The sequence below is a fragment of the Hirundo rustica genome, chromosome 6 (genome assembly GCF_015227805.2).
Source record: "Hirundo rustica isolate bHirRus1 chromosome 6, bHirRus1.pri.v3, whole genome shotgun sequence".
Classification (NCBI taxonomy): Eukaryota; Metazoa; Chordata; class Aves; order Passeriformes; family Hirundinidae; genus Hirundo; species Hirundo rustica.
The window spans coordinates 22,004,522-22,017,214 of NC_053455.1; the positions used below are offsets into that span (position 1 = coordinate 22,004,522).

The 12,693-nt window shown below is 43.9% G+C and overlaps 1 protein-coding gene across 9 annotated transcripts in view; it reads right to left on the reverse strand.

Annotated features, from left to right (window-relative positions):
• ADCK1 (aarF domain containing kinase 1) overlaps positions 1-12,693 on the reverse strand; it is a 74,936-nt gene that overhangs the window by 56,029 nt on the left and 6,214 nt on the right. For all 9 annotated transcript variants that reach the window (XM_040067158.2, XM_040067159.2, XM_040067157.2 and 6 more), the window contains one exon: positions 11,485-11,568. In XM_040067158.2, coding sequence (XP_039923092.1) covers positions 11,485-11,568 — 84 coding nt within the window. The remainder of the gene's footprint in view (positions 1-11,484; positions 11,569-12,693) is intronic.

Consider the following 12,693-nt stretch of genomic DNA (forward strand, 5'->3'; position numbering starts at 1 on the left):
AGAGATCCCATGAAGTTACAGTGAAACAGAGAGTTGATGTCAGCAGGCAGGAGAAGATAGAAAATGACATAAAAACAGTCTTGATTCAGTCTCTGGAAAAGAACAGAACTTCCCTGTTCTCTCATTAAGGAGATCATGGCATGAATGGGGGCTGTGCATTGATTACCTCTGAAGATTTCCTCCTTTTCTGGACACAGTGCTACAGGGACAAACACTTGGCTGGACTTGGGTAAGAGAGGACTCAGTCCCAACTACAGAGATCCTTTGATCTGTAGTTGCCTGACAACTTGAAGGAGACATCAAGGCAAAGCTGAGAACGTGAACAGATGTAATCCGGGAGCTTCTTTAAATCTACATTATTTCTGTTTTGAAGTCTCCCTCTTAATGGTTTGCTCATTTTAATTGGCTCTCTCTTAATGGTTTTCTCATCAGCATCTGGCATTCACTAGCACCCCACAGTAGCTAGTCAGCCACAAGATAACATACCTAACTGCCTCTTTGAAAGCACAATTACCAAGTCTACATGCATTGCTGTCCAAACTATTCATACACTGCATGAGCTTTTAAACACAGCAGTGAGAAATACAGGTATTTCAAAGACCTCCTTTTCTGAGCATTGACAGAATGGTTCAGTCTCAGGGAGGCAAGGTGCCTCAATCCCCTCTACTACAGGAAAGCAGACATGTTTGAGCCATATCACAACAGCTCCTAGAGGGCATACCATAATAATAATAATTTTGAGCAGGTAGTCAGCAACTTCCAGGGGGACACAAGCATAATGGCCACTTGGAACTCAACCAGCACATTAGTTTGGCCTCCCTGACACAGAAAACCCTTAATAGCAATAAAGCAGTCCAGGCAATCACTTTGTATCTTGTTCTAAAATCCATAAAATTCAAAAGTCCAGCATTCCTCACTTCAAGCCTTCATGATGCTGCTCAACCATGACCCAGAGAGAATATGCTGGTCCAATACCAACCATGAAGACCTCCCCTCCATATGGAAACGCCCCCACCCTAGCTCATTTTGGCACATAATATTGAGAAACCAAAAGCTCAATAAAAGCAAGCTTGGAAACCCATTCTATACTCTAGTTCTAGATTTTCAAACCTTCCATCTCTAAGAAAAAAATCTGTTGGCTTACAGAGAAGCATGTGCTTCTAGCAGTTATATGGAAGCTGTTAGATCTTACTATTCAGTTGCCTGAAAGAAAAAAAAGAAATCCCCTTGGTTGGCCTATTAATCTGTCATAATGAGATTCTTCATAATTAGTTTGTCCCTAACAGTTGCTTTATAATGGTAGCAAGAGAATATTTCAGGAATGGCAATTACCTCTGATGTCAAAATGATGAGGAAAACAAATGTTCAACCATCAACAAAATGCAGTGCCTTTTCCACTCCCACCTGATGGTGGGTGACAGCACTGCACATCAGAATTACAGTGTGGGTAATTACTAGGCATGTTGCTACTGAGAATTCATTTCCCCTCTTGAGAAGAAATGTGTTGAGCAATGCAGGTGGAAGGAGGGGCATCTGTCACTGGGATGGGGGGTCCCGTGGCTAAACGGTCTTACCAATACATTGCTTCTTTAATTTACTACACCTATGTCCAACAGTTATAAGCAGTGGAAACTATTTAAAGGAACTTTCCTTTATTAGCTACGCATACATCCCATCATTCCAAAGATTTTGCAAAAGGACAGAGCTGGACCTCTTCATTGTTACTTTATTTAAATTTAGTATCCTTTAAATAAAATTCACATCTGCATTAGTCACTTCATTCCATCCATACTAATAGGATATATAGTGGGTTTCTTTGTAGGCTGTTTGTAAACGAAAGAGTTCCTTGGGCAGTGAGGTCGTCGGATTTCAACATATTGCGGAACCTGACGTCAGACTGTCTCTGGAGTGAGATTTACAGGAACAAAACTAAGAACTAAGGCACATACACCGTGAAGCTCATCTTCTCAGATGAGGATCACGTTGTGCTAAAGCTGAGAATCCTGCTCCAGAGAGGGACTGAGAAGGGAAAACCTGCTGGTTTGGCTGCCATTGACACAAGCGTACAAAGCCACAGCCTGGGAGAGCTGAGTATGCAATGTATCCTCCCAGCACTCAGGTTTAAGTTCTCAGAAAGAGGGACTGAGAAGGGAAAACCTGCTGGTTTGGCTGCCATTGACACAAGTGTACAAAGCCACAGCCTGGGAGAGCTGGGTACAGCAATGTATCCTCCCAGCACTTGGGTTTAAGTTCTCAGAAAATCTGAATTGTGGCAAATCTTTTCCACAGGAATTACCAAGGAATGCAAGGCCAGCTGGGGTAAGCCTATATCAAATCTGCCAGCAGGGCAGAGGCCAGGGAGGTGGCAGCCAGGGCTGAGGTATCAGCAGGCAGGGCTATCAGTGGGCAGAGATAAGGGCAGAGCTGGAGCAGGCAGGAAGCTGATTCAGGCTTGGTACAGGATGGCAGCAGAAGTGAACAGATAGCTCAGCTGTGTAGGGCCAGTGTGGAAACTTGCATGCATTCAGATGGATATACACCAGGAGTGATGCATGCATGAAGCTGCTTCTGTGTGCACTTTGCTCAGTACTTAATCAAACACTTGCTACCCTAAAATCAAAACTTAGGTTTAAAAGAATCAAACATTACCCTCACTTCTGGTACAGATTCAGTCTGCTTTGGGAAGAGCAGAAGTCAAGGAAAGTTGCAGAGAATACAACCCTGCCAGTCAGGGTGGCAGGAGCTGGTATTGTTCTTCGGAGGCCCTCACATGCACCAGATTGCAGCCACCTCTTGTCTTCAAGCACACAGTTCTGAGCTCAGCACCAGCTCAGAGTGAAGAAAGTGCAGTTCCAGCTAACAGCCTTGCTGTTTCTCCATCCCCATCACTCGGGAGCCATTATTCCAATTTAACATTCCCCAGTCAAGGATCACCATTCTGGATATTGGCACGGAATAACTCACAATTCAGACTGACACAGCAAAACCTCAGCTGACTGCAAGAAATAGAAGCAGGGATGTTGTCCTGGAGAGGAAGAAGAGAAACAGAACAGGTGATACCAGGGCATTGAGGAGATGAAACAGCTCCTGCTGAGCTCTGAAAATGCCTGGCTGTGCTGCCTGACTGTGAATGAAAAGGAAAGGGCCCGAGGGAGAAAAGCTTATCTTCCCTACTTCTCTTCGCACAACAGTCCTACCATAAACAAAGCCTGCTGCCCTTCAGCAGTCCTGTAAAAAACAACTTGTGTTCAAAAAAGCCCTACAATAACAAACAGGCTGCACAGTTACAGAGTTCACAGGCAACTCAAAATGAGTACGTTTTCAAAGACTGCACAGGCAGTAAAGACATTTAAGAGATGGGGGTTTTTTGAAAAGCAATTCTGCTAGTGACCTTTTCAGAATTTACCTCTAAATTCAGCAAAACTAACAACATAGTAAACGGATTCAGGATTGGCAGAAGGCATTTCATAAAATACTGGGCAGGTTCATATATGTGCAAGCTCACATGCAAATTATTTGTTAAAGTGTAGCTCGGTAAAGAGTGGAGACTTTATAAAGACAACCCTTGTTTATCTGCTGGCTGTGGCCCTCTTCCATGTCACATCGGCTCAGTACACTGACAAAAACAAATTGTTACTGGTGTCAGACCTGCCAAAATGATGCTACTGCAGAGGAAGGAGCAGCAAGCTGCTCTGAATGGTGCACCATCAGCAGAACTTGCAGCCACTGAGATAGAATTCTCAAGCCAAAAAAGAAAAAAGTAAACAAAAAAACCCCAACAAAAATAAAGACACTCCAAGCCAGTTCTACAGAACGAAAAGTAGGCTTAACTAGTGTAGCAGCGAATGTGATTACCTTCTTGGATTAACTCTTCCAAAGCCATCATTGAACCTTTGACTCTGTTCAAAAAATGGCTGCCTTACTATAAGGACTCCAACCTGATCAAATTGGCACATGTCTACAGGCAAACAGATGAGCTTGTCCAGATGTAGAAAAATGCACATTTATAGGCAGGGCACATGAACACTAGTAAATAAAGCAAGGGGTAGCTTTAAAACCTGACATTGAGCAATACTTCTTAGTTTATTCCTAGAACTAAATCATCAAATACTCTAGTTCAAGAGAAACATAGCTTCCTTTGTTTCTAGTCCACAGGGATTCCTCAGGCCTGACAGAGTCCTGCCTGGCCCTGGGAGACCAGATGGAAGATTATAGCAGTTCCTTTCAGAGACACCTTTCCCTCAAGTATGCAAACAGTGTAGCCCCTACATATGTTAAAAGGATTTGCCTGGAACCCACCAAGATGCCTCTGACATTGCAAACAAGTCTAGAGGAGTGTTTGCAAGACAACACCCACCACAGCAATTCCCTCACCACTGACTTAACTGGCTAAATGAAGACACTTGCTTGACAGGTAAGGTAATTTTGAGCTGCCCTCCAGCATATTCTTTTATCAGATCCACTTTGGGGAGAATGTGATAAGGTCACTGCTTTAGCAGAGCAAATCTACAATATTTAGTCCTGCTCTGAAATTCCAGCCTGGACTGACACATGAAATATCCTCCGCATGTCACCTATTCTCTTCATCCCTGGTTTTGTATCTAATTTGTACGCCTAATTCGGAGTCTTTCAAGATAGTGTTTCACTGCAAGCTAACTACAAGAACCTTAAAAAAGGGAACAGAATCCACAATATGGGTCTTGCTAAGGACTCAAAGTGCAAACAAAACAACATTTCAGAAGTCCACTTTGGTATTGCAAGTATATGTCTCTACACCCAAACAAAACTTTTAGGTATCTATTTTTCCTAGCCTCAGATAAGATTATTTCTACTCTCAAGCCAGCTGTCTTTCTGTTCTTAGAATAGATTAAGTACTGGGTATCTGTCAGCTCTACTGATTTTACAAGTGGCCTCCAACAACCATATGGGCCATTCCCTTAAAAGTTGGACTCAATGATCCTTGTGGGTGCCTTCCAACTCAGAATATTCTGTTTCTGTGTTCTATGAACCATACAAACTGGTCAGTAGTTCAAGGCTACACAGTTCTTCATTAAGAAAACATCCCTAATCAGGGCGTGATCCAATGTCAATGACAATGTCAATGTTAAGTCACTTACAATAATACCCCAAGTAATTTCTTTTACTTGGCTTTTAGCCTCCTTCCCTCTTTACACAGACCTTCAGCCTCTGAGAAATCCCGTGTTCACGCGTGTTTGCACCACTCACATCTAGGGTGAAAATCTAGGCAAATCAACTGTGACCATGAGTTCTTCAGAGAAGATACCATCTCTTGCCATACCTCTTGACTTGGCACTGCTGAGTGTTCATTTCACACTGGGACCCAAGGCATGGTTCAAACAATAAGTAAAACCTGATTATATCTCCACTTCTGGTTTGTTCCTTTTATAATGTTTCTTATGATGCAAGCTCCTTGCAGCTTGCATCCTCCCGGGGCTTCCTAATGGTTTCCCCATTCTACCAGAAGAGATGTTCTTCAGGTACTACTCTGGCTCCTATGTACCTCTTCAGAAGCTCTAAGGAAGCAAGGCAATGAGGTCCTCAGGGATTCAAATAAAAAGGGATAACCCCACCTGGAGGAGAGACAGCTAAATGCTCCCCAGGCACAGTGTGTCACTCCTGCGGGAAGCTGAGAGACTGCTCAGGCACGCTGAGTGCACGGCAATTCACACTTACATTCCTGGAGTGAAGCACTTCAGGGACGAGTGTGCGCCACCAGGAAAAAACTTGCAATAAATGAGGCACTGCCTCCTTACCCTCACTTCTCTCCTTCTTCCTCCTTCAAAAATGTCACAGTACATGGGCCATTTCTCTGAATAAATCACTGCAGATGATTGAAGAACATCTAGTTTCATAGGCACAGATCCCACAAAAAATGGACCTTTTTAATGCTACCCAATTAAAACCTAGAGACGCTACGGCCAGAACATTCAGCTGACACCACTCCAGAAAGCACAAGGAGGAAAAGGAAGTGTCTTATAATCATAAGATTTATTTTACAGCTTGTTATGTTTTCAGTGCAAAGCTTTAATGCTTTATGTGTTGGCAGGAAGTTTGCTAGACAACAGTGCTCAAATGTAGAGTCATCAAGCCACCAGCTGGCCCTGACAGTAGCTTTTTTAGACTGCATTAGTGTTGACCATGCCTTTTAGATGAAGAGATATCCTGAGGAGCACATAATAGAGCAACCAAACATCATCAGCTCGGGGACTGCGGATGGACTCTGAAGCTCTTCACCTCGCTATTACTGGTTCCCATTTACTTTGGTGACAGAAAGTCACTGCCACCTAATGGCTATTTTGTGTCTCATAAGAAAGTTCATTTGTTTCTCACCTCAGTTCACCAGAGGCTGAAGCAAAAGCAGACCCATCACTGCACACACTGGCTGTGGTTGAGAACAGTCCCAATTCACAATTGCCTTTCTGAAGGAATGCCATGGAGAGTTCCGGAGGACTTCTCTCGGCAGATGCAGTCCACTTGCACCAGGAAGAAACTACTTTAGGACATCACTTAATATTTAAGGCACATAGTATTACTGAATCACAAGGGAAGTCCAAAGACACAGGTTATTTCATTGAGCTAAACTATCGAGAAACTGTAGACTATTTTTGAAAACACACACATGTATATTCACTCCTTTTTTTTCCAAGATCCTTCAAGTTCACCATGAGACAAAACTCATTTTGAAAATACCCACTCCACTGTGAGAAGTAAATATAGCAAAGCCAGGAGGAGCCTCGAGGAGCAAGTAATTGTATTCTGTATGACGGTGTCACAAGGTTACACTTTCCAAATACTTGCCCAGGTATTGACAGTCTAATAACCATAAGTTTGAATGAGAAAAACATCCTCCTTCTGCTCTCAAAAGGAGTACATTTAATTAACCTCCCCAAATGGCTTGTCCCTGACAAAGCAATTTTGTAGCCAACAAAGTTAATTCAAGAATGGATTCCCACTGTCTTCTGAGATACCTTGACCACAGATCCTTTTTCTCCTTGCTGTTTCCTCTTCATTACAAAAAAAACCCCCAAAACTAACAGCAGTAACCTTTTGTCTTACAGAGGAAAAGAACAAAAAGATATCCTGCTCAAAATTTTCAACTGTGGCCACTAGTGCCAAAATCTGCAAGACAACTGACCCATTGCAACCCTCTTACCACACTGACAACTCAGAACTCCACTGATACCAGCCCTTAAACAAACTGCACGTTGTGATACACCTCCTAACTGACAGCAGGCTCAACAGAAACAGCGATGAAGAAGTGTCAGCCAAGACGTCCAGATGCTACACTGAGAGGAGCACCACTGGAAATGTCACATGATAGGCTGACTTGGTACTGAGGAGACAAACACTGTGAAAGGCCAACATTCATTGAAGCAGAAGAATGCCAGAGAAATGTAGCTTTCTATAGAATAAAATGTTTTGTAGAGAAAATAATAGGTAACAAAACGGCTCTGAGCAGGCTGCCCTTCTTCCTCCTCTGGCCCAGTGCAAGCAGGAGTAGAAATGAAATGCCCAGGCTTACATGTGCAAAGATGTCCAGAATCATTTAATGAAACAGATATGAAATGAAGAAAAGGTCATACCTCCCCTAATGCTCCTGACACTAGACCTACAGACATATGATATCTTGGAGCCAACCATGGCTAGCATTGCCCTTGACATCAGTACACTGGCAGTACCATCATATGAAGGAAAAGGGCCCACACACCAGGAAAGGATCCCTAACTTAGGAGAAAGATTGAGTTTGCAATGTGGTTCAGCTATCAACGAAATGAAGCAACCATTGGGAAGGACGTAAAGCCTGAGCACATAAACACGTTCATTTCTGCCTCAGGGAGGGGCAGGAATGAAAAAATGGCAGCTGCTGAGGGATGGTGATGTATGCCATCTGGCAAGTGGGTTCTCATATCTCCTAGTTGACAGGAGATCCAGGGAGATACAAACTAACCTCAGGATACACAGTGAATTCCCATCTACTGCTTGCCACCTCATGGAAAGTAGTAAAACACTCCCCATCTGCTGGCCATAAAAAAGTGCTGGGAACTGAGGAATTGAGGGGCTTTGAGTATTAGCATCAAAAGTGGTTCACAAGGGACAGAAATATATAGTAAAACTGAAGTTAATTCCATGGAGCTAAGCAGGAACCTGGCTAAAAGTTCCTGGGGAAGCCATTTCCTTCTTAATCTGCTTTGCATTTAATTGTTTCCTAATGACTATGTCCCTGTTTGGCCCCAGTAGGCTCAGGGACTGGTGCTGCCATTGAACCTTCCCATCTCTTATGCAAGGTCATGGGTAATTTAGAGACCCCAGTTTATTGTTTCACTGGAAATCCATGGAGAACAAGTTAAGCATTATTTGCACTGGAGTAGCATCACCAGTATGCTAAGTACCAGGAGGAGATCCACAGGAAAAAGTGTTTTTCCACTTCCAGTTGCAAGCACATCACAGACATACATGCACCTGCACTGCAACACTGGAGACAGAGACACAAAAACCAGATTCAGACCTTTTGGCACTATCAGCAGTCCCATGGTCACCGAATCTCACACACTCACACACACACACACACACACACACCCTGCCTCACAGAGTCTCTCTCTCTCCTAGGCACAGCACCAAAACTGCATCTGGAAATCAGCAACTAATTCATACACGTGCTTAAAAGAAAATTAACAAACTCTCAGTATATGAAGAGCAGGTTAAGCTGGCTTCACTGGAAAGACAGAAACAGAGAGAGTACAATGAAGGGCTGAGAGTACTAGAGATCTATCCAGGACAGAAGCTAGTAGAAGAAACATCTGGGTAAGTATTGTTAAAACACAACACTTATTATGGTGGGGCATTGACATTCTCTTGGCCCTATCCAATGACTCATCTTAAGTACCAACTCCAATGGGGTAACTTCTTACAACTCATTCTGAGCTAGTACAAGACCCACAAAATCAGCTGCCACAGAGAATTAAAAAAGCTGCAAGGTAGTAAAGACTTGGTTGCCATCCCCTTAAAACTGAACCAAGATAAACAGTTTGGTGTGCAATTGCCCAGGTCCAAAGTATCTCCCATGCCAAATGTCCTAGGTAACTTTATGATGCTTGTATCCCCAATCAACTGTTCTGTTCGTGCTGTATATTGAGTTCTGTGCCTTTAAGACTGGTTCTAAGAGCAAGGAGAAATGCAGAGTTTGTTTTGAGAAAACTGCCTGACTCCTCCACATTTTTCTCCAGACGGGGTGATTGGCGGAGGCTTGGAGAGACTGCAGGACAGAGATCTTTTTGCTTTTAGTTAGTTTCAGCTAGCTAGGGCAGAGAAGTTCCCTGGACTGTTGGGTTTTTTTTGGTTTTTTTTTTTTCCTTTTTCTTGGAACTGTTTAAACCTGCTCAGGACAGAAAACCCAAGGAAGCACTGGGGGCTGCACCTGTGGCCCACCAGGGCCTGGATCTCGGCATTTTCCAGCAGCGCCGGAGGGACTGGGACTGAGGAGAGACTGAGAGAGAGAGCCGAGCTACACCCACGGCAAGGACTTTCTCAATTTGCCATCTCACTCCAGAACGAGAGGTTTTATTGTTTCATATTATTCATTCTTTATACTTGTATGCACTTCGTTTGTTAAGTTAAATAGTTTTTTCCACTTTTCTCCAAAGAAGTTTCTTACTGGACCAGTTGGAGGGAGGGGCCACTTGGGTTTGCTTCCCAGAGGGATCCTATTCAGGGGTTTTCTCCCAAATTTGTCCCTAAACCAGGACACCAAGCTCTACAGGGTTGTTGCTGAAGAACCCACAAGTGCTGTTCCTGCCAGGCTCAGTGGTGGCACTCCATAACACCTGTCAACAGCAGGACCAGCCTCCCCTGGTCAACGAGTTTCACCAATTCATGCCATGCCTGTGCCGACTTCCTCCTCTCTCCCAGCTCATGCTCCTTTCTGCAGCTGAAGGCTAACGCTGGCCATGCTGGCATGCTGTGCTTGCCACTGGCTCTGCCATGTGCAGGGGCTGACTAGCCCTGGCAGCTAGTCCTGGCTGCCAAGCAGGGAGGCCACAGCTCTGTGCAATGCCAGCAAACAGGGCCCTTTCTGGCTGCTTGAGACGTGGATTGACAAATCATCAAAACGTGCATAACAGAGGTTAACTAAACCATGGAGATACGTGGCAAAAGGTGAGGAATTTCCAACAGCTGCTGCAAATTCTGCCAAATGGTATGCTGCCCACAGTACTGATAACTCCACAACTTGGGTGTCACTCAAGGAAACTACATGCAGTCCCTCCACAAACCAGGTTTCCAAGGTTCAGGGCAGAGACAAGGGCAGATGGACAGTGAAGCTCCAGACTCCAACACACCTATCTCCAGTGTACGCCAGGGCATCAGGGACACTCACTTGGGATGGGGAGCTACATTAGAACAGCTTAACATCTTTAGACAGCAGAGGATGAGAACAAGCCCAATGAAGCCATTCTGCAAACCATTCCAGATATATTAAGACCACATTGATGATGGGGGTTTCCTGCCAGAGCAATACTAAAGCATGCTGGAGTCCAATGTCACTGATTTCTCCCTTACTCAAGACTGTTTACAGCTTTATAGTCCCTCCAGTCAGAGAAGCCCTGGAGAGCACCCCTCCATGCATATATTTAGGCCACATCAGTGGCCTAAAACCTACATGCACCAACCAGAAAAATTGGGCTAAAGACCTTACTTCAAACACTATGCCAACTGGCCTTGTGGCCAATTTGGCACAAGATCTACTTCCCACTCCAAAGAGGCCTTGAACCGGAATAGCAGAGAAACCCTAGCTAACATACATCACAAGCACTCAGCTAAAACTGGGTGTCATTCACAGCTCAATGAACTATAGGGCTGCAGGCTGGAATGAAAGGTGCAGCACAAGACTTGAGAGGAGCAGTGCCGGTGCTTGTCTTCCTTCTCACTAGAAATGCTTTTGCTATTATTGTTAATTACTCATCTCAAAACACAACAGTGTGTTTCACAATGAGATGCACACTTCTTTGCACAGTTCACATTTCCTCAGAGATCTGCAAGTTTGATTCATCCCTATTATTTCCTTTTCAACACACTCCTTTTACTCAAATCAGTCAGCCTTCGTGTTAGGGCCATTACCAAACAATACACAGAATAAGAAAGTGCTGCCAGGCCACTGTCAGTAGCTGATTGCCACACAAGCAGTCGGGGCAGCAGAGATCTGGCAGCAGAGCCCAAATGTATGCACCAAGGACTTGAGCCTCTGTTGAACTTAAGTGAGCACTGGATACAAATGGCTACTTTTGAAAAAGGACCTTCTCCATTGGGCAATGCAAGTCCTGCAAGATGCTGATCTAATATGGAGCTGTTATCTAATATTGCTGTTAACAATCTGGTAGAAAGCATATTGAATTATTAAGCTGACAGCATTACAGCAACACACCTGTGCCTTGCAGTTTCCAAGGAATGCAGTTCAGTGCTACTACCTACCTGTGATTTTAGGAATTCATACTCCTCTGATCCGTATGGGACACTCCGAAGAGAGGTGAGGTAGTCATACGTGATAACTGCTGTCTGCAAATGAAACCAGAAATGCTGAGTAAGTTCTACAGATACCAAAACAAAATAAGACTTCTGTTAAAGAGAATGCATGTACCTTAGCCTTCAAAGTTCAGGCTCCACAGTGAAGCCTATGGCAACACACTCATTAATACATTAAATGAAAATATTTTAATTTCAATGAACACTTACAAAAAGAAGTGGAGGCAGGGGCCTCATTGATATGTAGCTATATGCAAGCAACACTTGACTTCTATACTATCTTCTATTTGAGATGCTCAAAGCATTTTCCTAATCTCTGTATAGAACCTTGCCCAGCAGACTTTCATCTTCAGTCAGCCACCTGGAGTTTCCACAGTAAGGTCTGCTGCTAGTAACAGAGGCCATCCAGACTCTGCTCGTGCCCCATCAGTCATCCCACACTTCACAGCTCCACATTGCCTAACTAGCTTGCTCTGGGAAGAGACACAGCAGGGAATAGAGTGACTGAAGACAAACTCAGATTAGCACTAGCAGCAGTACTTTTGAGGATGTTCAACTGCACAAAGGACTATGGGGCCAAAGGGTCAAATACCCAATTACAAAACCAGGATATGGGATCCAGCTCAAGCCTGTTAGTTAGACATGGCCACGGACAATGGAATTATATTCTTAAGTGCCTTAATGATTTCTGAAAATAGATCTATGGTATTTCACAATTCCTATCACTAAAGTTCCTCTCTTTCCACAGTCAGAACAGCAGTGAATGGGAGAGAAACATAGAGGTCATGTCTGGAGGGAGAGAAAGGAATGTACACCTAGAGGAGCCTGTCCGCTACGGGTCATTTGAACTTCAAGATCCTTACCATGAAGAACCATTTGCCTAACTCCCATTGAAAGCCAAGTTTCCCTCAAATCTCCCTACTGAATGGATAGCATTCCATTCTGGCACAGGATACTAGCCTCACCTTTCACCATAAACATGCCCAGGAAAGGCACAAAGTACAGTCAACACATCATGAAAGCCAGGGAGGCAAGGGAAGCAAACCTGGTTTGAGACAAAGCCAGCAGAACTGACAATACGGAAAGAGTCAAAAATTCAGAAATGCATCTAAGTGTGAACCGAGTTGGGAATTAGTAACAAACAAATATACTCCCTCC